General features: G+C 42.4%; 1 protein-coding gene across 7 annotated transcripts in view; it reads right to left on the minus strand.

Annotated features, from left to right (window-relative positions):
- LOC136696983 (utrophin-like) overlaps positions 1-27,647 on the minus strand; it is a 229,473-nt gene that overhangs the window by 143,431 nt on the left and 58,395 nt on the right. For 6 of the 7 annotated variants that reach the window (XM_066671822.1, XM_066671823.1, XM_066671821.1 and 3 more), the window contains 13 exons: positions 25,620-25,792; positions 21,780-21,930; positions 20,408-20,583; positions 20,027-20,162; positions 19,734-19,883; positions 19,088-19,252; positions 18,784-18,885; positions 17,080-17,206; positions 16,751-16,929; positions 16,320-16,437; positions 15,901-16,106; positions 15,026-15,180; positions 14,111-14,300 (listed from right to left, as the gene is read on the minus strand). In XM_066671822.1, the coding sequence (XP_066527919.1) occupies positions 14,111-14,300; positions 15,026-15,180; positions 15,901-16,106; positions 16,320-16,437; positions 16,751-16,929; positions 17,080-17,206; positions 18,784-18,885; positions 19,088-19,252; positions 19,734-19,883; positions 20,027-20,162; positions 20,408-20,583; positions 21,780-21,930; positions 25,620-25,792 (2,028 nt within the window). Of the gene's footprint in view, positions 1-6,463; positions 6,973-14,110; positions 14,301-15,025; positions 15,181-15,900; positions 16,107-16,319; positions 16,438-16,750; positions 16,930-17,079; positions 17,207-18,783; positions 18,886-19,087; positions 19,253-19,733; positions 19,884-20,026; positions 20,163-20,407; positions 20,584-21,779; positions 21,931-25,619; positions 25,793-27,647 lie in introns of those variants that run through there. The other variant, XM_066671825.1, reaches the window with a different exon arrangement.

A 27,647-nucleotide genomic window follows, 5' to 3' on the forward strand; every position in this document is an offset into this window, starting at 1 on the left:
GAGAGAGAGAGAACGAGAGAGACAAATGACAAACGGACAGACAGAGATACAGAGTGTGTCCACTGTATGTTAATAATGGATCAGTGTTCATGAGGTGGTCTTTGATTTCTTTTGACCCCTCTGGGCTGCGCATGTCACACACTATCACTAATCAAATGAAGCCTGTCAAAGCACCTCTGGGCGTGCAATTGGTCTCTCTCTCTCTCTCTCTCTCTCTCTCTCTCTATACATTGAAATAAATAAATGTAATAAAGACTTGTTTGCTTTCATTTTTTCATGTTCACAGTGGACAGATGGTGTTTTGAGGAAAAATGTAAAAAATGTCAAATGAATCTCTCCCTCTCTGAAACACTGAGGTGACAAACACACACACACACACACACACTATTTTGAGCTTAGTCACGATCACCTCTTCCACTCCAGATAAGTTCCATCCTCTCTTACACACAAAGCACCATCAAGAGACAGAGAGAGCGAGAGGTAGAGAGGGAATGGAGGAGGGAGAGAGAGAGAGAGAGAATTTAAGAGAGCTAGATAACCAGACAGACAGAAAGCGAATGATTCACATAAGGTATGCATCCATAATGAATATGAATCTCTCTCTCTCACACACACACACACACACACACACACACACACACACACACACACACACGCGCGCGCAGCACTAACCGCCATAAAAGCATCATTAGTCAGAGAGCACAAGCACATATTCTGTATTTAGAACAGGGGAAAAAATATATACTACTGCTGAAACACTACAGTACTCCAGTACAGTCAGAGATACTACAGCCTTACTACTAATTAAATAAAGGATTGAGTTCATTTTAACCCCATTTTCAACAGAAGAGGAAAAAAAGAGAGAATGGTAAAAAGAAATAAACAACATAAATACATGTTCTCATACACATGACGGAAGAGAGGGGGAAACAAGTGAGAGAGAAAGAAAGAGAGTGTGAGGGGAAGCGTGAGAGCGAGAGAAGGAGCGAGGGTGGGGCGAGAGAGTGATAGGGGGAGAGAGAGCGAGAGAGAAAATTACAGGGGACTGATGCGTGTCCCACCACCTGAGGTCTCACACTGAGACAGAATGCTAATGCAGCGTTAACATAAGCCCTGAAGAACAGGAGCACAGCCAGGCCACCTCCCCTCTAACAGAGCCCAGCCTGGAGTCACCCTGCCTGGGGCTCAGGGGACAGCAGCCTGGGGCATAAGGCTGGAGCGCTCCACAGGAAGAGTCTGCCAACATCCCACACACACACACTCTTGTCCTTGACACGTGTGTTTTGACACCTCTGTCACAATGATAAACTTCCATTCACTTTCATGTGCTTGAACGTAAACACACACAAACACTCAGAGAGAGAGAGAGAGAGAGAGAGAGAGAGAGAGAGAGAGAAGAGCTCTTACTGGAGCTACAAAATCAGGGATAATTATGTGCTCACATGCAAGACAAAAATTAGGCTGGCCAAATGAGTGTGCATGCATTCACATTATTGTGCATACACACACACACACACTATTTAATGAGCTGGAGGATTTGAGGCTGACCGTCTTGAGACTCTAATGTCCTTCAGCAAAGATTTCACTTACGCTTACAAATGCAGCAATGAAAGCACACAGCCACAAAGGCGCGCACACAATTTTATAGGAGACATTAAAAACTTACATTGTCAACTGGTGTACTATAATGTGACCAGACCAACCACATCATTAAAGATCTCTACTGACTACTGCCTTCCATTCAGAGCTACTTGATGAATGAACCAATAGAAATGCCCCAATTTACCTGGATTAAAACCTTTATCCATTCACTTCCATTGAAAGTTAAGTAGTTTTTTCCCTTTTTCCAGACCTAAAGAACAAATGCCATCAACTTGTAGGGCAGGGCTTCTGAACGGTGGAAGAGTGGGTGGAGAAAGGGGCGGGGGCTATTTGCATATTTACAGACATGTTGGTAGGTGGACTGGCAAATCAAGTGCCCATAGGTGCGAGTGTGTGAGTGAGTGTCGCCCTGTGAAGGACTGGCGCCCCCAGTGCAGTGTGTTCCTGCACCCAGTGATTGCGGGTAGACTCCGGACCCACCGGATCCTGAATTGAACAGGTGGTTACAGACAATGCATGAATGGAATATCCTTGGCTAGATTCCAAAAGATATCTCAACGTTCAATGCTGCCAAATATATTCAGTTCAATGCTCAAGTACTAAACTATGCCTGAGGTAAGGTATGATTTGGGTAGAGGATCATTCTCAGTGCTGCAATGACCCTGACGTGGATGAGATGTGCTAGTGTGTGTTGTGCTGGTAAGAGTGGATCAGACACAGCAGTGCAGCTTGAGTTTTTAATCCCCTCAGTGTCACATCTGGACTGAGAACAGTCCATCAATCAAAAATATCCAGCCAACAGTGTCATGTGTCCACTGATGGAGGACTGTCTTTGACTTACATGGACACAATGGATCACTAATCCGACATCTAAAGTGACTACCCTGGGATCCGGAGTGGCAGTTAAAATAGTTGTAAATATAACAAAAGCATATGCTTATCAACACACTTACTTACACACACACACTATGCTGATTTATCTGCTGTCTCCTGTAAGAGATGAGAGATGAGCTGGCCGAGGGGAGCTCCAACGAGCGCAGAATGACTGATTCCTCCCAGGGGAGACTAATGGAGCGTGGAATGACTGATGCAACCTCCCACGGGTGTGGAGCCAGCAGGTCTGCCCAGGGACACTTAAACAATCGCTGCATCTGCCCAGCCTGCTTAATCAAGTGAAGAGTAACCGATGTTCCACAGGAGAGAGTAATCCCGAACAGAATGCCCAAATCCACCCAGGGGAGGTTAAACGATTTCAGACTGAGTAGGTATAATGCTGGGTGATTAAGGCGGGATTTCACCGCAGGCATGATTAAGTGAGCGCAGAGCATGCTGCTGCTCACAGGGACTTGTATAGCTAGCTCAGAGTCGAGGATGCTGTGAGCTATGAATTAAGTTAATGTAAGTAAGCGTGTCCTATAAAAACACACCTTCTCATGCTTATTCTTCTCTCTAACTCTATATTTCTCCCTCCATCTCTCTGAGAAACAGATGACGTATTCCACTTCTGTGTTCTCCTTGTTCTTCATTTTATTTGCAGTGTTTTTTTCTCCTTCTATTGCAGAAAATATTAAAACACAGTAAACGAGATTGCAAATTCAATCAGAAAATGCAAAGATACAGAGATTAAGGCCAAGTACTTTTTTTGGGTATTTTTATATAATTATTACTAAATGCATACATATTGCAGGCTAAAACAGCCAATAACTCGCACTTAAAGGTTATGTTGACCAAGTTAACTTGTCTGTACGTTTTTATTCATTGTATGAATTACCACAGAAACTCATTTGTAACTCAAGTTGTTTAGTTTTTTAGCACTTTATGTCTGTGAGTGTTCTCACCTTAAAACATAACTACAGCAAAAATAAGTCAATATTACTCCCCTACAGAGGAGGAATAATGCAATATCCTCATCTCTTTTCATGATTTTCAACATGTGAAGGTCTCTTCATTGTTCAAACAACTCCAGATGCCATTCCTCTGCCATGAGCAGGGAGAAAGCCTAGCATATCGGCCCAAGACCCTTTGTTTTTTTTGTTTTTTTACCCGTTTACTTAGGCTTGGGCTTCGTAAACACATCAGACTTGTTTCCAGCCTGTAAACAGACTGCAGAGCATCCTCAGAATTTCATAAAAACTGTTTGTTTGTTTTTGTTTTTTTTAAATCATGAACATTGCCTTTAATAATCCATCATCTCTACAATGTTATGTTTGACTACAGGTAGAAGCAATAAAAGCTCTCACAGAGTTAGTGCTAAAACTACAAATAAAGTACAGACTTATACACAGTGTGTTTGTGTGTGTGTGTGTGTGTGTGTGTGTGTGTGTTTGTTAATCTGCTGAGGTTTTAACCCAGAAGCTTGAGGTCAGAACAGCTGTTCTGCTCAACTCTCTGTGGTCATTATAGAATACGAAAGACAACATTTGGTAAACAACACTCTCTCGCTCTGGGGGTTTAGGAACACAGCCTGCATGGGTGCTGCTTTCCTCAACAACACACACTAAACTCACTCTAGAGGTGGGAGTGTCTAGGGCCACCCTTAGAATTCCAGTACTGTGCATGATTTGATTTCCAAACCAATTAATGATTTGTCTCTATGCATCATCATATTTACAGTCTACACTCATATGAACAATAGTTCTTTAAGGATCTTTTAGTAGAGGAAATGGCTCTGAACACCCATAGAACCTTTAGCATGATTAAAATACTGTTGGCACATTGAAAGGGTTGTTCTATAGATGATTCTATATACACACCACATTTTTAAAAGAATGGTTGGCACCAAAAAGGAACCACATGGAACCAAAAATCACTTGCTGTGATATCAAGCTTGTTACTTTTTTGTGAACTTTTTTTGGTGCCATTTAGAACCTTACTCTAGTGTTGTTCCACCAACGAGGAACTGGAACGGTTCCAGTTCGTGGACTAAATTTGAAACCGTTCGACGCGTTTCCACTGACAAACTGGTTTGCGAATCAGAGAAGTTAGTTCCCAACTGGAACCAAAGAAATGTTGAAGTCTGGAAAGAGCTTAAAGCCTCACACACAGCGTTATCGGCCAGTGGAGCCAGACGGGGTCAACGTTTCATATAAATAAATAATAGAAAATAAAACAGGAACTCCCTCCGTTTGTGTGTGTTTCTATGGCTGTGTTTGGTGCGACAGCCCAGAGTCGCGTCTCTGTGTTAGTAACATTTCTCTGTTTTTTCACAATCTCAGCAGAACGGCTCAGAACTCTGCAGCACTTACCTGCATATTATATCTCACTTTGATCCACGGTAAACAAGAAATAAACAATGACCCTGTCATGACTCTGACTGTTTATCTGTGGCTCTGGTGCTGTATTCAGTCACAGCGACACCCTCCGCTGATGATGTACTCTTGGTTCCCCTCTAAACGTGGAGAAACATGGGCCGGTTCACTGGACAGAACCAAGGTTCCAAGAATCAGGAATGGAACCGGTTTCAGAACCTGAGTTCTTCTGGCGGAAGCACTATAGCATATTCTCCATTAATCTGGAGAACCACTTAATGAGGCAAAGAACCCTTTAATCGTGTAAAATCCGGGTTCAGAACTATTTTCTTCACTAAAGTACCCTTGTAAAACCATATTTTTCAAGTGTGTAAAGCTGATTATTGAGACCATTATATTGTATTTTGGTATGATTTTAAACATCAACCAGTTCAAAATTCAGAATGAATGGAATGAATTAAATCACATGAACATGTTGCTTATTCTCTTTAAATAAAGCAGATTTCACTGCATTTTACACAGAAAATTCTAATTTTATACCAGAATATTCCAAGAGAGAACTGCTCTGTAGCTGAGAAACAATTACTTTTCCTGAACCTCACTTCTTTCGGTGCTAAAACCACACATTAGGAAACAACACAGCCTTTTTCTGTATGTATTTTCATATGGAAACCTACGCCCTGAGCAAAGTTACTGGTAGATATTTGAATACTGGAATATGCTGTTTCTACATTCCAAAGTGTAAACAGAATACGAGGGAAAACCTTTGCAATGAAATGCATTTTGGTGTTAGCGGTCTGTCTCGCTAATGGCTAGAGGTTCAGTGCTTTTGCTTTCAGACAGCATTTAGAGTGCAGACTAAATTAGCTGTGACAAATGAGAGCCAGTGTTGCAGGTTAAGTTTCCATACAGTTTGCTGTTGTTTCTAAAGTAAGATTGTTCCAGACAGTTGCTTCATCCCTCGCTACACGTCAGGTTCAAATAAAATAAATCACCACAGCAACCAAAGTGTCCAAAAAAGCATCACAAATCTATGAAGATGGAGGCAAAAGCACAATCCAGTGAAGAATAGTAACAACACAAAAACCAGAGCTCTGAATGCTGAAGATGAGTAACATGGATCAGGAGAATTAACTTAAACTGTTAATGTCCATGAATAAAAAGTCAGATCTGACCTGGAAAGAAGCTTTGTGGCTTTGACTGGATCTGGGATGAAACTAGTCCAGACCTCACCACGCCTGACTAATCAGAAAAGTTCTGAGGTGCGTTTCCTCATGTGTTTTGATCCTGGACACAGGTTTGTTTCAAGTTTCACGATGTAAGTGACTTGCTCTGTAAGATCGGAGCTGCGTGAGCTTGGATAGAAACTCATGAACAAAGCCAAAGTCGAAGTGGTCTGAATGTGAGCCTCTGTTCACCAGTGCTCTCCAGTGAGAGGCGCACTCAGTCACAAGAGTGGACTGAAGCAGAAAAATAAACTCTTGAGCATCAGTTGATTTAAAGAAAAAAAAAAACTGAACTCCACCTGACCCCACAGCCAGGGTGAAGTCTGAGCAGACGATCACAAATCAAAAGATATAGTGAGAGTGTGTGTGTGTGTGTGTGTAACTGACCTTGCAGAGTTTCTGGTAGCGTGGTGAGGAGATGGCCATTCTCTGGAGCCGGTGTAAGAACAGCACCACTTTCTGCAGAGACGTCCTCACCACGGCCATCATCTTAGAGCGGCCAGCACACGACTGCCAGCCGCGCAGAATACGCATCCTAACCTACACACACACATTCATACACACTCACACACACACACACGCGCGCACTCATATCCCCCACCGGCTGAAGCCACACGAGCCGAACCGTGACGAGTTCCGACGATCATGTCCCCCACACACACATTTGCAAACATGCGCACACACGAGGTCTTAATCCAGCCCCTTTCTCACTGTCTCTCTCACTCTCTCTCTCTCTCTCTCTTTAAAAGCGTCCAGTGCCAGAGGAGCGGGGATGTCCGTGTTCTTCTCTCTCCAGTGAAGAACGAGCAGTGCAGAGCGAGAGAATGAACAGAGTAGTGGAACCAAGAGTGGGGAAAAGAGAGGGAGAGCGACAGAGAAACAGAGGAGAGAAAGTGAGAGAGAGAGTGGGAGCAAAAAAGCAGGAGGGAGAAAAAAAAAATCACTTTCTCCCTCCTGCTCTCAGCGCCGATTTCCCACAGCCGCTTCTGAGTAGCAGGCACAGAGCTGAGGAGCAACAGAGAGAGAATGAAGGGAAGAAAGAGGGGAGGAAGGAAGAAAACAACACTGATTGAAATGAGGCTGCTCTGAGAAAAGGGACATGACAGATAAAAGAGGGCACCGAGAGGGAGGGGGGGCGGCGAGAGAAATCGAGAGAGAGAGAGAGAGAGAGAGAGAGAGATTTAAAATGGTCTCAGAGCTCACAAACAAGTCACTAAACGAGGGATGACATCTCACCCACCTGAGAGAGACTGAGCCATAAAGAGAGAGAGAAATAGAGCACAAGGGAAAGTAAAGAAAAAAAGAGAAACTGGGTAAGAGAAAAAAGAGAGAGAGAGAAGGCAACAGAAAGAGTACAGAGAGACAGATAGAAGGAAGAGAGAAATAGAAAGAGATGGAGAGAGACAGAGATGGAAAGAAGAGAGCAATAGAAAGAGTAGAAAGAGAGCAATAGAAAGAGTAGAGAGAATGGAATAGAAAGAGTAGAGAGAGACAGAAATAGAAAGAAGAGAGCAATAGAAAGAGTAGAGAGAGCTAAATAGAAGGAGTCGAGAGAGGAATAGAAAGAGTAGAGAGAGAGGAATAGAAAGAGAAGAGAGAGCAAAATAGAGTAGAGAGAGCAATAGAAAGAGAAGAGAGAGAGGAATAGAAAGAGTAGAGAGGAATAGAAAGAGTAGAGAGGAATAGAAAGTATGGAGAGAGGAATAGAAAGAGTAGAGAGGAATAGAAAGTATGGAGAGAGGAATAGAAAGTAGAGAGAGAGGAATAGAAAGAGTAGAGAGAGAGCAATAGAAAGAGAAGAGAGAGAGGAATAGAAAGAGTAGAGAGGAATAGAAAGTAGGGAGAGAGGAATAGAAAGTAGAGAGAGAGGAATAGAAAGTAGAGAGAGAGGAATAGAAAGTAGAGAGAGGAATAGAAAGAGTAGAGAGAGAGCAATAAAAAGAGAAGAGAGAGAGGAATAGAAAGAGTAGAGAGGAATAGAAAGTAGGGAGAGAGGAATAGAAAGTAGAGAGAGAGGAATAGAAAGTAGAGAGAGAGGAATAGAAAGAGTAGAGAGAGAGGAATAGAAAGGGAAGAGAGAGAGGAAGAGAAAGTAGAGAGAGAGGAATAGAAAGTAGAGAGAGAGGAATAGAAAGAGTAGAGAGAGAGGAATAGAAAGGGAAGAGAGAGAGGAAGAGAAAGTAGAGAGAGAGGAATAGAAAGTAGAGAGAGGAATAGAAAGAGTAGAGAGAGGAATAGAAAGAGTAGAGAGAGAGAGAGCAAAATAGAGTAGAGAGAGAGAGCAAAATAGAGTAGAGAGAGAGCAATAGAAAGAGTAGATAGAGAGGAGACTGAAATAGAAAGATTAGAGAGAGAGCAATAGAAAGAATAGAGAGAGAGGAGACTGAAATAGAAAGATTATAGAGAATGAGAAACAAAGAGTAAACAGAAATAGAAAGAGAGACAGACTGTGAGAGACAGAGAAAGAAACAAAGAGAAAGAGAAATAGAAAGAGTAGAGAGAGAGAGAAGTAGAAAGAGTATAGAAATAGAAAGAGAGAGAGTGTACATGCATGTGTGCTCATGCGTTGTTCACTCTAATGAACTGACACACTTACTGAAAAGGGAGCAAGCAACCTCTCGAGAAACAAGAGAAAATAGGAGGAAGAAGGGCGAGCGAGAAAAAGGAGTGTGCAAGAGAAAGATAATATATAATAAATTAGAGCATCCTCCCATTCACAGCACACACTTCTCCCTTCTCTTTCAGATACACACGCAAACATTACCTTCTCATTTATCCAGCCATCTCCCTCCCGCTGTCTCATCCCAAAAGAAGTGTGTGTTTGTGAGAGAGAGAAAGAGAGAAAAACAGACGAAAGGCAGAGAGAAGAAAGACAGAATGGAGAGAGTGTGAGAGAGAAACAGAGAGGAAGAAAGGAAGCACGAGCGAGAGAAATAGTTTTGCGACAGACAGAGAGAGAGTGGAGTGGACAGAATAGAAAAGAACACTTGTGAAAGAGAGAAAGAATACAAATGAGAAAAAGATGAGACAAAGAGAGAGGGAGGACAGAAAAAGAAAGGATGAGACGAAATTAGAGCTGTATAGATGTGTAACAGATCTCTCTGTTTACTTTTCTGAGCTGGTGACGTGTCTGACGTTTTCATTCCTACAACGTTAATGAAGGTTATTTTACAAAGGTAATGTGGGTTAATAAAACCTGCCTCTCACATATTCTCTCCATCTCTCTGTCCTCTATCACTCTTCTAATGCATAGCGTCCTTCTGTGTTCTGTGTGTGTGTGTGTGTGTTTACAGCACAGTGAAAGTGAAAACACATTGTGGTAATCTGTTGATAACAGAAAATATTGAACACTTTTTTTCCCTTCTAATTATCCTTCCAAGGTCTCTCTCTGTATCCCTGTGTGTGTGTGTGTGTGTGTGTGTGTGTGTGTCCCTTTACCTCTCCCCTGGCACGGTGAAATAAGGGCGTTAGCATGTTTGCAATTGTATTCTGCACTGACAGTGATTAATGGGAAAAGCATCGTAGCATCATGCCTACACCCCTGTGCTCCAGTGCCCAAGACATGAAGAAAACTCGTAGCCATTGCTATGGAAACCACAATGACATCACAGCCCCGTATCTTTTACCAAACCGTCCGGAGAAACCACTAAAACACCACCACCACCAGCACCACCACGAAGGCCTGATACCAACCCAGGAGTCTGATCCCGAGCTGAGGAATTAACCTCATTGTGCTGTTCAAAGTTTAAACGAAAGAAACTGAGCTCAAAAACATTCACACCAAACATAAAAAAAGACATTTATGAATTGATGGAGAGTGAAACTGAATGCTGTTGCTACACAAAAGAATAGCACTTTCTAAAGACTGCAGCTCTGTATGCGGCAATGACGCTCACAAAGACTTCTACATCTGTCAGTCAAAGCCAGAGCAAGACAGCAGATGAATGGATTATAAATGAGCCTAAATAACAGTAGTGCTGACAGCCAAACAGAACGCAGTGCTTAGTGATGGCATGTTTGAAACTTTTTGAAAGGTTTCCGTAACCGCTGTACGTTTTGACCGTTAAGTGAACGGCTGAGGGGACGGTTCTGCAGAAGCTCTCGCTGTATCAAGGGCTTCTGCTCTGCATCAATGAATATGTAGGAAAAATGGAGGCAAGAAGACACAGAGATTCAAAGGTAGTGGATGCAGGGGAGAGGAATACAGAGAAAGAAAAGAAAAAACAAAACAAACAAAAGATGAAAAAAGAGAAATAAAGGCCATGAGCCAAAGTCCAATTAAAAGCCTGGTGCAATTTCAGCTCCGACACGAGGACAAAGACCAAGGTTTCATCGCAGACTTCGCATTCACACGCGCTGCGTGAGAACAAAAAGGTCTGGACTAAAATCAATACCCTCTCTCAGTCGGTGGAGGGGTTGGGAGGGGTTTCACTAATCCCTGACAGGTCAAAAATGATCTGCATACCACACACACCCCCACACGGTGGGCACTGAAGGAATGTGGCTACAGAACTGTCCTTCACTTTCCTGGAGTTCAGAGTCAAAAACACAATCATTTCAGAGAGCTGCCGGCAGCTCATTTTCTACAGTCATTAGCTTTTTAACGTCATATGTTTATGTGACAACAAACTGAACTCTTTTTTTTATATGTAAAAAAATGCAGGTCTAAAAAGAGGAAACAAATGGAGTCCCCATGAATCTCTCTCACAAACGCACATTAAAAAGATAAACAAAGCTCCTAACCGCCTTTAGAGGGCAACAGTGAGTAGAGTTTGTTTATTTGAGCTTGAGTCGTGCCTGCATTTGAGCTTCCTCCCTTTAAAATCACTAATCAACCAGCTTGCCCTCTTTGTGCTGGTGCTTTAATTGCACTAATCTCATTGAAACGCAGCTAATGTTAGATGAACACGGGTGATTTTAGAGATGTTCAACTCCAGCACACATGATTAAACTCCTGAAGAGTGGGATCATTAGCTGAGGAGCTGAATCAGTGGGAGAAGGTAAATCACAACTGTGCGTGGCAGGTGTACACAGAGGCGGAATCAGTGTCCTGGAAAAACTCTTTCATGAGCGATGAACTAGAGACTGATCTGAACACATTCTGTAGTTGCATTAGCAAGAGTCTGTAAAATACACAAGGGTCTGGGAACCCCGGCTATGAACGGGCTGTGGTCAAACCACACAGACAAAATGTCCGATGCCATGAGCGTTTATCTAAGAACGTCTTCTAGCTGCTTTTACTCTGCAGCTCTTTCAAAGCCAATAGAGGCTACATTATAGTCCTATATACAGGGGGTACTTGAATAACGACGTTGATCCGTTCCTACGTCGCGTCGTAAACCGATTTTCAGTGTAAGTCGGAACATACGTACATACTGTACGTAAATAACATACTGTAAGCACTTATCGTATCCTAACACCTATCCTCCTCGGTCCCAAGCCGCGTAACCGTGTATTCTTCCGCCGCGCACAACAAACACGAAGTTCGCGTTACGATGTTTACGACGCAAAACCACTTAAGTCGAAACAAGGCTTTATACAGTAAATGGGATGTGTGTCGTAACCACGAAACATCGTAACTGGGCACTGACGTAACCCGAGGACCTCCTGTAAAGCCTTTCCTGGCTTTGAAAGACTCATTCACATTGCTATATACGTTATGGTACATCTGCACATAAACAAAATGACAAAATACTTCAGAAAAGCGCTAAAAAGAAGCAAACATTTTGTCTGGGTCCACCCAGGCTCAATAATGATAGAATAAAACACTAGATGCAACAGATATAGAATAGTCTGAGACACTGTTACATAGTCGTGAGTATGATGTCACACAAAAGTAAAAAAAGAAAAACAACAACAAATGTTATGGCTCTAAGGACAGCCTTCAAACGCATAAAGGATATTTTGTGCTGCAGTGCTACATTCTGACACAGCCCAGTACACTCTCCTGCTGACGCACACGACACTGCTATGCACTTCAAGTATGTACATAGTATACTTTAATGGAAATGTGTACAAATATGGGCCGACAGGGTGATAAAAGGGTCCGGTGTGTGCTTGTGCTTGAGCATGATTACACACATACACACACAGTAATACACACCTTAGAGGGGGGAGCATCCTGCTGGGCAAACACATTTCACCCTCATATACACATACATTAAATCTAAGTGTAGCCATATCACATCTCCAGACATCACTGAAGTGGGACGTCACACACACACACACCAGTTTCAGACAGAGCAGAGAGAGTCAACCAACATAAATCATGGATAAGAAGTGTGCTCACAGAAATAATGTCTTTTGGCTGCATTAATGTCACATCTCAGACTGCCAAAGCTGACACATTAAAAACACATCAAAAGCCAGAAAAGAGAGAGAGAGAGAGAGAGAGAGAGAGATAGTTTTTTAAATATATTTTATGCTAGTTATTCATTTTATTATCATTGTTTTGTGCTAATTTGTGAAGTGAGACCAAACGCAAACTTTCCAGAAATTTCTAGAAATTCTGTTCCAATCCACTCTACTGTTTTTGACCAATTAGAACGCAACCACAAAACATTTGCTCTACATCTGTTTGGCCAAAGTAGATATTACTATGACCAGTCATTGACATAATAAAAGTCACTGACAGATGATGATAATAAAAGTCGTAAAAGTGTGATGTGAAATTATGTGTTTGAGAAAACTCCCAGAAAAAGTCTCAAAGCTGTTCACCGTGACTGTGACAGGAACCAGATGTCAGAAGAGAAAACGGTTTTTGTTTTTCTTTAATGGTTGTAGTGTTGTGAATTTCAATACGGGGGTGGACGACTACTGACGTGCAGACTGACCAATTAAATGTTTACAGAGAAGGTTATCGACCAATAACGGTAGCTCTACAGTCAGACCGTCCAATCAGAAGATTTTAGGCTACTTCACCACGCCATGACTCAAGCGAACCAATCAGAGTAGGGGAGGGCGGGACTAGTTTGTGAACGAAACTTCTCGAAGTTCTATGTAAGCTCTAGAAAAACAAAATCCCGGATGTTTGTGAAATTCCGCCCGGACATTTTTTGAAGTCTAAAAATGAGGACATGTCCGGGTAAAAGAGGACGTCTGGTCACCCTATGCCTAAAAATCTCGACGATGCCACACGTGACCTTTCACCATTTCTAGGTCCAATAGCGCCTTCGGTCCCGTGTCATACATTCATAAGACGTTTTTACAGTTCGAATAAAGCTGATTCGGTTGGCACAATGAATTATGTGATAAATTCAACACAAAAGGAAGCAAATGTGTCTTTGGCAGCACTGTTTGCACATTCGCAGCTCATTCTGATCTGTGTGTGAACCGACTGTGCTACACGTCTCTGGAGCAGATGAGCCACGTCGAGGGAGCTGTGTCTCCCCGAGCGGCGTCTCTGGGAGCAGAGAAGCCGCGGAGAGAGAGCTGTCTCTCCCGCTCACGGTCAGTCCCGGTGTTCTAACGAGTTGTGCTACCGGCGATTCTCTTCTATATAAAGGAGCTAACGCTTGTACAAACCAGTTGCTGTTTTATAACACTAGAAGGCGTGAAAAGTCACAAAAACTAGCGGCAAAATCATTAAGGGAGGAAGAAGAGGCAAAGCGCTGTGGGTGCACACTGCCCCCCTGTGGCACTCGTTGGAAATACCGCTCTTATTTTAAAACACTCCTTAAAGTAGCGGTACTCATTATATGGGGTATTGTACCATTTTTAACAAAGTATTGAGACTTTTCAAGCATCTGCATACCATGCAACACTAAATAGTTGACTACCACATGCAAAAAAATTCAGAAGCGTAAGAAAATAGTGGTTCCCAAAGAACACAGAGTATGATTAGTGTAGGCTTATTGGATTTCTCCATTACCTTACCACATCTTATTACCATATCTCTATGTATTATCCTGTAATCAAAATTGCGTCTCCTGAGCCAAGCACATAAGAAACAAAGCTCGCGTCTGCCACAAAAGCATCACTGAGGACTGCCCCCATGAGATACAGGAAAAGAAAAAAATTATTCCCAGCTCTTACCTGTATCTGACTCTTGAGTTCCCTGATGTGGGCGGAGTCTTGAGAAAGCCCCTCTCTCTGTGAGGCATCAGCCAGAACATTGACTGTAGTCTCTGCCTCCTGCAGCCACTTGAGAAAAGCCTCCAGCTCCCTGAGAGACACCTGCAGACTCTTCAGCTCCGAATCCAGCACTGCCTGACGATCTGAAGCCCTGAGAACATGGCGGTTAACACGAATTCAGCGGGGGAGCCTTGAAGCTTGCTGACCGACTGTCCCTCCATGCAGCCATTTAAGACACACAGCTCTTTACAGAAACAGCCTTAGCCCATGACAAACAATGACTGAGCAGCTATTAGGGGTGTCACAAATGCTCGGATCAATTCGGCTGAAAACACATCAGTGATGACTAACGTAACCAACAGTGACAGTCTGTGTGTAAGTGAATTAAACATAATGTTATCTTTAAATAAATAAATAAATACAAAATTCATATTAAAATCATCATTGGATGGAAATGAGTTCACATTCTGTAGAAGCACGCTTTTATCTGTGTGTAAAATCACACCCATATGTTCTATTTTTTGTTAATGTGAGCTGGGATCATTGGAGATCTAGAAGGAATTGCATCTTTGTTTATATACGGGTGCTTGTTAAACAATGTCTGAACATCTGTTATACTTTCGTAAGCTGGATATCTATTCTGAGTGCTGGTGCGTGCATGTGTGTGTGTGTGTGTGTGAATATGGAGTCCAGCATGTGCACTGTATTCACACAAACAAATGTGCCGACCTGTCGGGAATATTTTCTATGTTGGATACTGGCATTTTCCCAGGCTCTGTGGGTGTGCCCCTGAACTAAACTTGTGTGTGAACCTGCTGGTGACCAATTTTCCACAGCCTTTATTGTTTGGCTGTGTGTGAGTGCGTGTGTGTGTACCTGTTGTTGATGGAGTTCCAGGCTGCGATATGTTTGTCCATCACCTCTTTGACCCGGCGGGTGTCATCAGAAGAATAGTCCTCCAGAAGCTGATTGCAAAGCTCATTAAAACTTGCCACGGTTACTTGCTCCCTGCTCAGGTCTTGTAAGAAAGCCTTGAGAAACAGGAAGTAAACAAGAAAACAGTTATAATAATAACAATAATAATAATTAATGCAAGTTTGATTCCCCCAAGCTGTCTCTGACACCACAAATGACGAGAAGCGTTTTATTAACTGGCTCTGTTGGGAAAACTAGGGACACTTAGAAATATACAGCAAAATCAACAAGGATTCTAATCAGAACCATACCGAGGCTTTAAAATATCTGAAAGTATAACTGCAATCGTATACACTCACTGGTGCAGGTTATCCCATGTTTATCAGATCAAACTATGGCCCTAAAGGCTGACAATTTAGAACTCAATCTGCCAAGTAGCAGATTTTACAGCAGTACTCTATGTCCACCTACAGGTCAGTGAGGGTACTGCACAACACTTCAAACTCATGGAAACTATGTACAAATCTAGGTGGCATTCAGTAACCCTTCACAACAACTAACTGCACCGAGTGTAATTAGGAAAAACACACTTTCAGTCAAACTAAAAGAAACAGCTTGATTCTGCCAGCATTTTGCAGTTTGTTTACAGCTGGTCAGATAAAAACCATGGCATAGACCTGTGTACACACTGCTGACAGCTTCTATGAAGCTGCTTTGTGAAAACATCAGTTGTAAAAAGCGCTATACAAATAAACAGATTTGATCTGACAGCCATTCAAAGCACAGCTGACTGAATTCTAAGGCAGGCCAGGATTTATACATTCTCTCTCTCTCACCTTGTTGTCACCGATCTGTTTGGTGAGAGGGTCTCGGCTCATCTCCAACAGGTTATGTAAACGTGCCTCATTCTGCCCAATCAGAGCCTTCACCTGACCCCTCATGTCCTCCCACTGGTCGCTGTGGGTGATCATGCGTTCCAGCTGGAGAAGCCGTGTCTCCACGCCGTGCTGTGTGCTGTCCCACTGGCTGTGGACCTTCTCCACTAAACACAAAACATCCAAAGAGTGGTCAAAGAAAACTCTGTACAGTCCACGTTTACACAAGAGACGCAGTACTTCAGAGACATCAGTATAAACATTTCAGCAATGAAAACACATCAGATGACAAGTAAAAATGTAAATTACCAAATTAAATTTCAAATAAATGAAGTTTCAAAAACAAAAGTGGGAAACAATGAAGAACAAAACATTCTTACATTTCTCAGTGATGGAGGTGCGCACGTCCAAGTTGGAGGTTTTGTTTTTGATGTTCTGTGCAAGAGTGAAAATGTCGTCCAGCTGAGAATGCCTCTGCTCCAGATCCCCTTTAGTTACCTACACACACAAACACACACACACCTTTAGATATACATACAAACAGCTGCTTTCTAAATAGTGTCTGTTTCGCTGTTAAATCCATTACACTGCAAGACAGGTAAACAAATGTATTTAAATACAAAAGCTTTTTCTATATTTAACTTTTGGACCTGCATTGGTCCAAGGATCGTAAAATAATCCCCGCATATAAATGGCAGCAGGCGTTTTCAAAATGTATTTAAAAAAATGAGTGAAAAATAATTGTGAGGTTTTGTTACACAATCAAAACATATGGACGGAAAAACACACAGGCGCCAAAGTGCGAACACACCTCCAGGCGGCTGATAGTGGTGCGTATCTCATCAGTGTCGCCCACGGTGACAATGCTGGATTTAAGCATCTGCTGAATGAGCTGCAGCCAATCGGCAAGCTCTGTGGCCCGGTCACTCACACCGTCCGCACTGAGAGGGGCTTCAGCCAGCAGAACTGACCGCGGGACCTCTAAATGTACTGAGACACACACAAAAATCATTCATTTCAATCGGATCATTATCTGCATTCATTTTTCCTTTCCTTGCAGTTAAGGTGAAAACCTGGTGAATCTCAGTCTCAGTCGGAGAGAGCGTGTGTATGTTCATGTGTTGATTCTTCACTTCTAACCTGGTGGTCCTGTGGCTGTGAGGTGGTGGGTGACCTGATGTGTCCATGGCGACAGAGGCATTTGTTTCGTCTCTTTCATGCGGACATCCAGAGCCTTCCAGTCTGCTGCCAACTGCTCTATTTTATTCTAAACACACAGGAAGAGAAAGATAAATTTGTTATTTTCCAACGATGGTCTTGGGTGGGCTTCAGTTGGACATCACTAAAACTTAATTAATTCATTCATTCATTATCTGTAACCCTTATCCAGTTCAGGGTCGCGGTGGGTCCAGATCCTACCTGGAAGCATTGGGTGCAAGGCGGGAATACATAATGGAGGGGGCGCTAGTCTTTCACAGGGCAACACACACATACACGCACATTCACTCACACACTTACACCTACAGACACTTTTGAGTCTCCAATCCACCTACCAACATGTGTTTTTGGACTGTGGAAGATAACCGGAGCACCCGGAGGAAACCCACGCAGACACAGGGAGAACACACCACACTCCTCACAGACAGTCACCCGGAGGAAACCCACGCAGACACAGGGAGAACACACCACACTCCTCACAGACAGTCACCCGGAGGAAACCCACGCAGACACGGAGAACACACCACACTCCTCACAGGCAGTCACTCCCTCAACACTTTCTCAAGCACATGGTCACACACTCGAGGAGCTAAATCTCACCATTCTCCTTTGAGAAATGTGTCTTATTAAGTCCTGCATTGGTGGAGCTGTCAGTACTTTGGAGGTAAATAGTGGGAGGACCATTATGTAGCGTTAAGAATTGTCAGCTATGAATATGGCTTGTTTTTATACTACACAGAATCAGATAAATATCAACTACAAATACCTATCAATTATTAAAAAAACAGCTCATTAACACAGAAAGCATAAATGTCCAATTTAGTAAAGTTATGATGTTCAGTGTTGCTAAGATTAACAAGCCTGTTTAATGCTGATGTTCTCCTTGTTGCGGTGTATAAATGGAGTCGTTATGATTTCAGCAAGTCATCTGACATCAGACCCAAAACCTGAAACCTGGCCCATGAATGAAAATGAAATGCCAAGCCAAAAAGAATGGGGTGGCTACAAATAATGTCACACCTACTTGCCATCTGTATTTTAATCATTCACTGCCTTGTCTCTAAATCTTCCTGAACTTTTCATCAACTTTCCATCAAACCAGCCCGTAGGGCCCTGTCTCACGATATACAGTACTGATCAAAAGTTTGAACACATCTTCTCATTAGTCATTGGTGGTATAGGGTTGTTCACTGTATAGAACTGCAGCCCCTACCTCGGCACAACCCGAGTTATGGTCTCAAACACATTAAGAAGGGGGTGAGTGGTTCTACAAATTAACTCTCGACGAGGCCACAGCTGTTCACTGAAAACCATTCCAGGTGACGACCTCATGAAGCTGATCGAGAGAACGCAGAGAGTGTGGAAAGCTGTCGTCAAAGCAAAAGGGGGCTACTTTGAAAGTAAAAACTAAGGTATTCTGGTTTGTTTAACACTTTTCTTCCAAGAGCAGCAGGAGTATCCACATTTTCGACTGGTACTGTACATTCACAATATGTAGAAAAATGGCCCAAACCAAAGGAAACCTTCTCTGAGTCAGCATGTCCAAACATTTGACTGGTACTGTATATGATGTACTTTGCTAGCCTTAGGCATCGCTAGTCTAAAGGCCTGACGTCTGATTCCAACCTTTTCCTGAGGCAAAAGCAGCTGTCTCCTCTGGAGCTCAATGGAATGAGCGAGGAGCTCCTCCAGATCCCTCTTCCGTTCCCTCATAGACATCTCTAGTGCCTGTATAAATACAGTCATAGTCGTTTTTAATTATCCATACATTTATCCTTTTGGTTTAAATAAAAAACTAGTACCTAATCAGCCATTTTAGGTGTGGTAAGCTCATCAAAGGTTATAAAGCATTGGTCCATAGTGCCAAAGAATGGTTAAATTTCTTTAAAAGAAGCTGGGTTGTGGTTGAATGTGTGGTCCAGTAGCTCACCTGGCATTCAGCAGGTGAGAGAGCAGCGTTAGCACCTTGTCCAGACAGGGTCTGATGTGTGAGATATAACCAATCGCCAAGACGGTTCATTCTCTCCTGGAACTGACCATCAGACTGCAGCTTGGACTCTACCTCACTAACCTTGCACAACAACTCATGAGTCACCTACACAGAAAAAGAGGCAGAAGAAAGTGTGGGGGGGGGGGGAAGACAGAAATCAAAAGATAAGTCTAGCTAAAACATCCGGTGCACAACTAAGAAGCGCAATATTGTGATAAATTACGTATTGTAAACAAAGGTTATAAAGCAGCAAATATCAAGCGACCTCCTCAGTCTCTACTCATCTAAGCTGACCTTATCTCATTTTAAATCAGACCATTAACTAATTTCCCTGCTGTTCCTCCCCTCTCCCCATTTATACTGCCTTCACTGGCGAGTCTGTGTCCGTCATCATGGCATTCATATTGAATGCCATCAAAATGTCAGTGGATTTGGTTTGGTTTTCTGCAATCAAATCATACAGAAGAACTCTGGGCACTGCAAACATTTCAGAAACGGAATTTAATATAAACTGCTCAGGTCAGAGCCAAAAGTCTGCCCCTGCAATGTCAAAAATGACAACTTTGTAAAGGTGAATAAAAGTAACCTTGCTCCAGTTCATGTTGATCTGGCGGAGTTTGGTGGTGTATGTTTCTCTTTCATAAGCATTCAGGTTGGAGTTAGTTAGAATCTGAGCTCCGTTCCTGTTCAGCCACGTCAAACTGTCATTCTGCAAATCCATCTCATTTGCCAGGGCCTGAGAGAGAAAGGCAAGGTCAAAAAATTGGGTCTATTCCACTAAGTGTGTGTGTGTGTGTGTGTGTGTGTGTGTATATATATATATATATATATATATATATATATATATAAATAACACACATACACACACATTCTCCTCACCTTCAATTCTTGGAGGTTCTTGTCAGAGGCAGAGACAGGAAGGGTGGCCACAGCAACCTCAGTCTGCTCCAACCAATGAGCCAATTCTGAACTGCGCTGCACCACTTCTAATACAGCAGGATCACCAGCCATTAACCTAAAACACACACAGAGGTATGCACATGCTCACACACACATTGAGTTCTCTATCATCAGCTCTAACACAGAATATAGCATTAGGCTCTAGGTTATTCATACGAGATAAAGTATCAGTGCAATTTCCCAAATTCCCTTCATTCCACACACACACACCGCAGATTCATTAAAATCATAGATCTCATCAGTAATGAGTAGTGCTCGCCAACGGGAAGCATGATGTGTGTATAACACTGTAGTGGTTACCTGTGGCGGCGCTCAGCAAGCTGAGTGTGTATGATTCTCCAGCGTTGTGAAAGGCTGTCCAGCTTGTTCTGAAGCAAAGGCCCATCTGGAGATGAGAGCTGCCCAATGATGTGCTCTCCTGACTGGGCAAGCATGGCCAGGACAGACTGGTGATTAGCAAGGCCTTCCTCCAGATCCTGCAATAAAACGAATAAAGTATAAAATATGCATATGCATATATATATAATGTAATGTGAGAAGGTGGAGAATGTTCGTAGAAGGTCCTAGATCAGGTACTGAGAAGATACGTTCAGCAATGAATCATATAAAAAGAACATGGCTTAAATGTGTTTAATACAATGCTGTCAGGCTCATGTTTCTCACAATGGAGACCACAGCTTTTTGAGTGTTTTTTTTAAGCTTGTGGAAGCTCATGGATCTCTCAGGGTCTTAGAGTGGATATAGCTCAAAGAGCCTACTACAGCACACCCATCAATAGCCAATTAAAAACCCTCAGATTCATAAACATAAAACAAATTGGGCTTATTAACTATATTGAATGCTGCTTTATGCCTCAGAGCGTATTATTAGGGGGAGGGGAGGTTCACTTTATCTCTCCAGAACTCTCGTTTCCCCCAGATCAAGCAAAGCAAATGAATCCAATTAACAAACATCTTTGCAGATGTGGTCTTGTTTGATTTAGCTCAGATGTCTGAATTAAGTAGCAGCTTTTTTGCATTTGTCATTAATTACACCATTTTTGTTTGTTCCTCTGTTGGTTTTTTTTTTTGCAGATAATTAAACAAACATTAGCATGTGGAGAACAAACGATGGTTAGCACATTTTGCAGCTGTTCTCTCTTGAACTCTGGCTTTAACCTCAAACACTGGGAGCTGTTTATTTGCTGCTGGCTTATAATCAGGGGCTTCATTTGCTTACTGACCCCATCCAAGCTATGTGACAAACCAAACAATGTTAATGGGGGCAATAATGAATAGAAGAGTGTGGTGTCATGTTTGTACAGATTGTTGGGACAATCCTTTAAAGACAAAACATGAGTTCCATTCAAGCTCCAAATGGTCTTTAACCCACGTAGAAGTCCATGAAAATATACACGGCCCAATAAGCCAGTGTAGGTGAGATGCTCAAGTGTTCACACATACTTTTGGTAACTGCATGAATATGCGCATATTCTAACTGCATAATTATTCTACAATATCTTAAATCCTATTAAAAATAATGTAATAATGATTTTTTCCCCCACAGAGCGATATAAACTTAGTCGGCTGTGTTTACTGTTCACTGAGCAAAACCTGGCAATTTCATACGGCATTAAGAGGAGTTCAACATCACAGCATTTCATTCAAAACTTGTCCATGACCCATTTACTGACCTCCTGCTGCGCACGGGCCCGTTCCAGGTCCAGTTCTCCATCAGGTCCGGTGCTGTCAGCTAGAACCTGCTCAGTCTCGCTCAGCCACTGAGACAAGTCGTTCATATCACAGTGAAACTGTCTCCACTCTTCAACTGCACGGTCAAAAGAGCTACACACACACACACACACACACAAGTCAGTTACATACATTTCACTATCAAACATGAAACAGAAAACACGTTTTTATTTCTGGCCATGTGGATTTCTTTAATCTGATCTATGCACAGCTTACTTGGTTGCATTAAACTGTAGGTCAGCATTATAATGAAGGATAAGTAAGATTAGAACAAGCCTTTATTATTGTACAACCCCAATTCCAGTGAAGTTGGGACTTTGCGTTAAACATAAATAAAGACAATACGATGATTCGCAAATCCCTTTGAACCTATGTTTAATTGAATACACTACAAAGACAAAATATTTAATGTTCAAACAGATAAACTTTATTGTTTTTTTGCAAATTTTCACTCATTTTGAATTTGAGGCCACCAAAAACATGTTCCAGGGAACGTTGAGGAATGCTCAAAAAACACCTGTTTGGAACATTCCACAGGTGAATTGGAAACAGTTGAGTGTCATGAATGAGTTTAAAGGGAGCGTCCCCGAAGGGCTCAGTCGTTCAGAAGCAAGGATGGGGCGAGGTTCACCATTTTGTGAACAACTGTGTGAGCAAATCGTCCAACAGTTTAAGAACCACCTTTCTCAACGTACAGTCGCAAGGAATTTCATCATCTACAGCCCATAATATCATCCACAGCTTCAGAGTATCTGGAGAAATCTCTGCAAGTAAGCGGCAAAACCGAAAAAAACAACACTGAACGCCCGTGACCTTCGATCCCTCACTGCGTTAGAAACCGACATCATTCTGTAACGGATATTACCAGATGGGCTCAGGAACACTTCAGAAAGCCATTGTCAGTGAACACAGTTTGTCGGTCCATCTACAAACTCTACTATGAAAAGTCAAAGCCATATATCAACAGCACCCAGAAATGCTGCTGGCTTCTCTGGGCCCACATAGTGGAAAAGTGTCCTGTGGTCTGACAGAAAAATGCGGAAAAGTCCACACTTAAAATTGTTTTTGGAAATCAAGGATGTCTTGTCCTCCGGGCCAAAGAGGAACAGAACTGTACGGATTGTTATCAGCGCAATGTTCATAAGCCAGCATCTCTGATGGTATGGGGGTGTGTTAGTGCCCATGGCATGTGAAGGCACGATTAATGCTGAAAAGTACATATAGGTTTTGGAGCAATATATGCTGCCATCCATGCAACGTCTTTTTCAGGGATGTGTTTATTTCAGCCAGATGATGCGAAGCCACATTCTGCACGTTACAACAGTGTGGCTTTGTAGTAAGAGAGTACTACACTGGTCTGCCTGCAGTCCAGGCCTGTCTCCCATTGAAAAAGTGTGGCGCATTATGAAGTGCAAAATACGACAACAGAGACCCCTGAGCGACTGATTTCGTACATCAAGCAAGAATGGGAAAGAATTGCACCTACAAAACTTCAACAATTAGTGTCCTCAGTTCCCAAACGTTTATTGAGTGTTGTTAAAAGGAAAGGTGATGTAATAGAGTGATAAACAACTCTTTTGGAAAGTGTTGCAGGCCTCGATTTTCAAAATGAGTGAATATTAGCAAAAAAAAAAAGTGTTTGAACATTAAATATCCTGTCTTTGTAGTTTATTCAGTTGAATAAAGGTTGAAAGGGGTTTTCAAAAAGGATTTGCAAATCATCGTATTTTGTTTTTATTTACATTCTACACAACGTCCCACCTTCACTGTTATTGGGGTTGTATATTACCATTTTCCACAAAAGGATTATAAAGCCAAATGTGAAAACAAAACAAATGCCCCAAATTCATTAACCATGCGACATGTGTTACCGGACTCTACAGCACTCACAGGGATGAGGGACACACAGGTGAACAGAAGTGTGATTACAAAAAAAAGTATGAATGAATGGATCTTTTCACCCCGTTTCTCTATTATTTGAATACTGGGAATGTGAAAGGGTCCTTTTGAAAAAAATGAACTGGTATCTGGGGCAGTGGAATACTTGAGCACGCACAGACGTGAGCAGATGTGAGCTGACTGAAGCTAATTACTTCTAAGGCTTTTAATATCTCCAGCATTCAGTTCACTTCCCCGTTTTGCATGATACTCACCGGCCTATTTCAGATCAAGGTTACTTGGGTTTACTCATCTTTTTTATGTCAGACATCAAAAGCAAACGCCACCATGAATATTCAGCAGGAATACTTAGCTAGGCCTTGAGCAAATGTTTTGTACAAAGTGAAGGTATAAGGTCAGTAATATGATTCTTAAAAGAGTTTTCATTTCAGAATATTTTGCAAAAGCTTAACCAAATGTCTGAAAAGCTCCAAAGACTCTTCAGGCATTCTGCTCTTTTTCCAGTCAGCTGCTTCCCCTTTCAGTGTTTACATATTCAGAGTGGGAGTGGGTCAAGGCACATACATAGTATGCACATGTATACAAGGCACATACATAGTATGTACATACATACATTTTAAACAAAACTTAAAACTAATATATACAGTAACGGGCGGCACGGTGGCGCAGCAGGTAGTGTCGCAGTCACACAGCTCCAGGGGCCTGGAGGTTGTGGGTTCGATTCCCGCTCCGGGTGACTGTGAGGAGTTGGTGTGTTCTCCCCGTGTCCGCGTGTGTTTCCTCCGGGTGCTCCGGTTTCCTCCCACAGTCCAAAAACACACGTTGCAGGTGGATTGGCGACTTGAAAGTGTCCGTAGGTGTGAATGTGTGTGTGTCTGTGTTGCCCTGTGAAGGACTGGCGTCCCCTCCAGGGTGTATTCCTGCCTTGCGCCCAATGATTCCAGGTAGGCTCTGGACCCCCCGCGACCCTAAATTGGATAAGCGGTTACAGATAATGGAATGGAATGGAATATACAGTAACATGAAGAAAAGGTAACTAAAAGTTTAACTTATTTTCATTGCTAACTCACCCTTTGTGAGCGCTGTACATGTGGTCATGTGTAAACTGCTGACTCGCCCTTTGCAGGACTGTACATGTGGCTGTGTAAACTGCTGACTCGCCCTTTGTAGGAGTGTACATATAGCCATGTGTAAACTGCTGACTCGCCCTTTGTAGGAGTGTACATATAGCCATGTGTAAACTGCTGACTCGCCCTTTGTAGGAGTGTACATATAGCCATGTGTAAACTGCTGACTCGCCCTTTGTAGGACTGTACATATAGCCATGTGTAAACTGCTGACTCGCCCTTTGTAGGAGTGCACGTGTGACCATGTGTAAACTGCTGATTCGCCCTTTGTAGGACTGTACATATAGCCATGTGTAAACTGCTGACTCGCCCTTTGTAGGACTGTACACGTGGCCATGTGTAAACTGCTGACTCGCCCTTTGTAGAACTGTACATGGCCATGTGTAAACTGCTGGCTCGGCCTTTGCAGGACTGTACATGTGGCCATGTGTAAACTGCTGACTCGCCCTTTGTAGAACTGTACGTGGCCATGTGTAAACTGCTGACTCGCCCTTTGTAGAACTGTACGTGGCCATGTGTAAACTGCTGACTCGCCCTTTGTAGAACTGTACGTGGCCATGTGTAAACTGCTGACTCGCCCTTTGTAGAACTGTACGTGGCCATGTGTAAACTGCTGACTCGCCCTTTGTAGAACTGTACGTGGCCATGTGTAAACTGCTGACTCACCCTTTGTAGAACTGTACGTGGCCATGTGTAAACTGCTGATTCGCCCTTTGCAGGACTGTACATGTAGCCATGTGTAAACTGCTGACTCACTCTTTGCGCTGGTTATACATGCGGTTGACTCGGTCCCACTCCGCGTTCAGCTGAGTCAGTGCGTCGCCTATTTGCACTACTTCTTGCTTGGAGGCCTCCTGGATCACATCAGGCTGACGTTCATTCAACACAGTCACCTGCTCACCCAGACGTTCTAAACTCTCCTTTATATTCTACAGAGAGAGAGAGACAGAGAGAGAGAGATTGTCACATAAAAGAAGGAGAACTTTACAAAACATCAATAAAAAACTAACCAATATTGGCCTTTATTTTTTGGTCCATCCTTCAATAAATTCAGGTTTACTAGTTCAATGGTTAATTTAACTCAAATCAGCTATTCAACAATTTCTGCATTTATTCATAGAACCTACTCATTCATGCATTTATTCATTCTCTCTCACTCTAAGGGACCACTTAAGCACCTCTGCACTCAGCCCATGGGACTGCTGCAAAAGACTTTTAGAGTGAAGAGAAATGATGACAGACAGGCTTTCTGTTTTTGCTACGGCTGAATGTGCTGAATTCATTAGAAGGCCAAGCATAACGAGTCATAAACCAACAGCAGCTAAATTACTGGACCCTGAACAAGTGCCAGGTTTTTCTGAAGTAAAGTACATTTGAATATGAAATGTTCACTTTTTTAAAATAATTTATTCCACATTTGTTCAACGTAGCGCTACCTGTTCTTTATCTGTTCCAACACGGGTATAAAAATATAATTAATATTATATAATCGTATTATATAGTAGTCAAAGACAGGCTTTTGTCCAAATCACAGCATGTTTCCTGGTGTCTCAGACCAGAGTCATTGTCGTCTCCAGAGGTGGTTTGCCTTTTGTTCTGTGGTCTGCTTGATTTGTGCAGTGTGAAAATAAAGTGACCTCAGTTTGCTTCACATTTTGATTCATGACCTCGGTATGGCATTATAGGTGTGTCACAATTCTGAGCATGTGGTGAGCACCTCCAGTTTTCAGAAACACTCACATTCAGAAGCAAACCATATCGTATATAATTAGGATTATTGAGCTATTTTAACGGGGGCACGGTGACTTTGCCTCTCAACCACACAGCTCTGGATTTGGATTTAATCCTCGTCTCAGGTCACTGTCTACAGTGGAAATGATTATCTTTGTTTTTTTGGGTAAAGGCCCTTTGCTTCATCTCAGTTTTGTGTATTTTTCACGTCCAGAAAATAAGAGCGGCATGAAAAATGGCCAAACACACTATCCATAATTCAAACGCTGCACACTTGGGGGTCTGGGTTCTGAAAAAGCTGTGGTATGGAAAAAAAAGGAGAGTCATATCTCATTAGTGTTAAAGAGGACCAGCTAAGAAACAAGGTTCACTTTAAAGTCAGTGTACAGTGTTAAAACAAAGAGAAGTGAGTTTTTTTTTGTATGTTTCCCTTCTTAGTTCACTTTAACAGCTCCTTATATATATAAAGACCTATATGTTATAAGACATTTAAATTACATCAATCTGCTGATTTAATCTCTGCGCTATAATACATTGCTGTGCCTCTCTACACAATAACAATACTGAGATAAATACAGTTATTTGAACTAAGTAAAGGGCATAACTTTGTGCCACTTTGTTTCTAATGGCAATGTCTGCTTAATGGGTGTTTACAGTTGGTAACCGTATGCAAAGTGCCATTAGAGGAACACTGTTTGTTTCCTGATATTAAATATATAGTCGCCATAAAACCAAACTCTAAAACTGTAAGGGCCACTTTCCCTGATGTAGATTAATCTTAAGCCTTGACTAAAGTACATTTTCAATTAGAAGTCATTACTGGCACTGCAAATTAGCTTTAGGATTAATGCTAACGTATGGGAATCCTGGCCTTAAAATTTCACGGCTGGCTTTTGTAGCCTGATACAACTGCTAACATTCATTCATTCATTATATGTAAGCCTTATCCAGTTCAGGGTCGCGGTGGGTCCAGAGCCTACCTGGAATCATTGGGCGCAAGACGGGAATACACCCTGGAGGGGGTGCCAGTCTTTCACAGGGCAACACACACAC

Source organism: Hoplias malabaricus, chromosome 5 (assembly GCF_029633855.1).
Source record: "Hoplias malabaricus isolate fHopMal1 chromosome 5, fHopMal1.hap1, whole genome shotgun sequence".
NCBI lineage: Eukaryota > Metazoa > Chordata > Actinopteri > Characiformes > Erythrinidae > Hoplias > Hoplias malabaricus.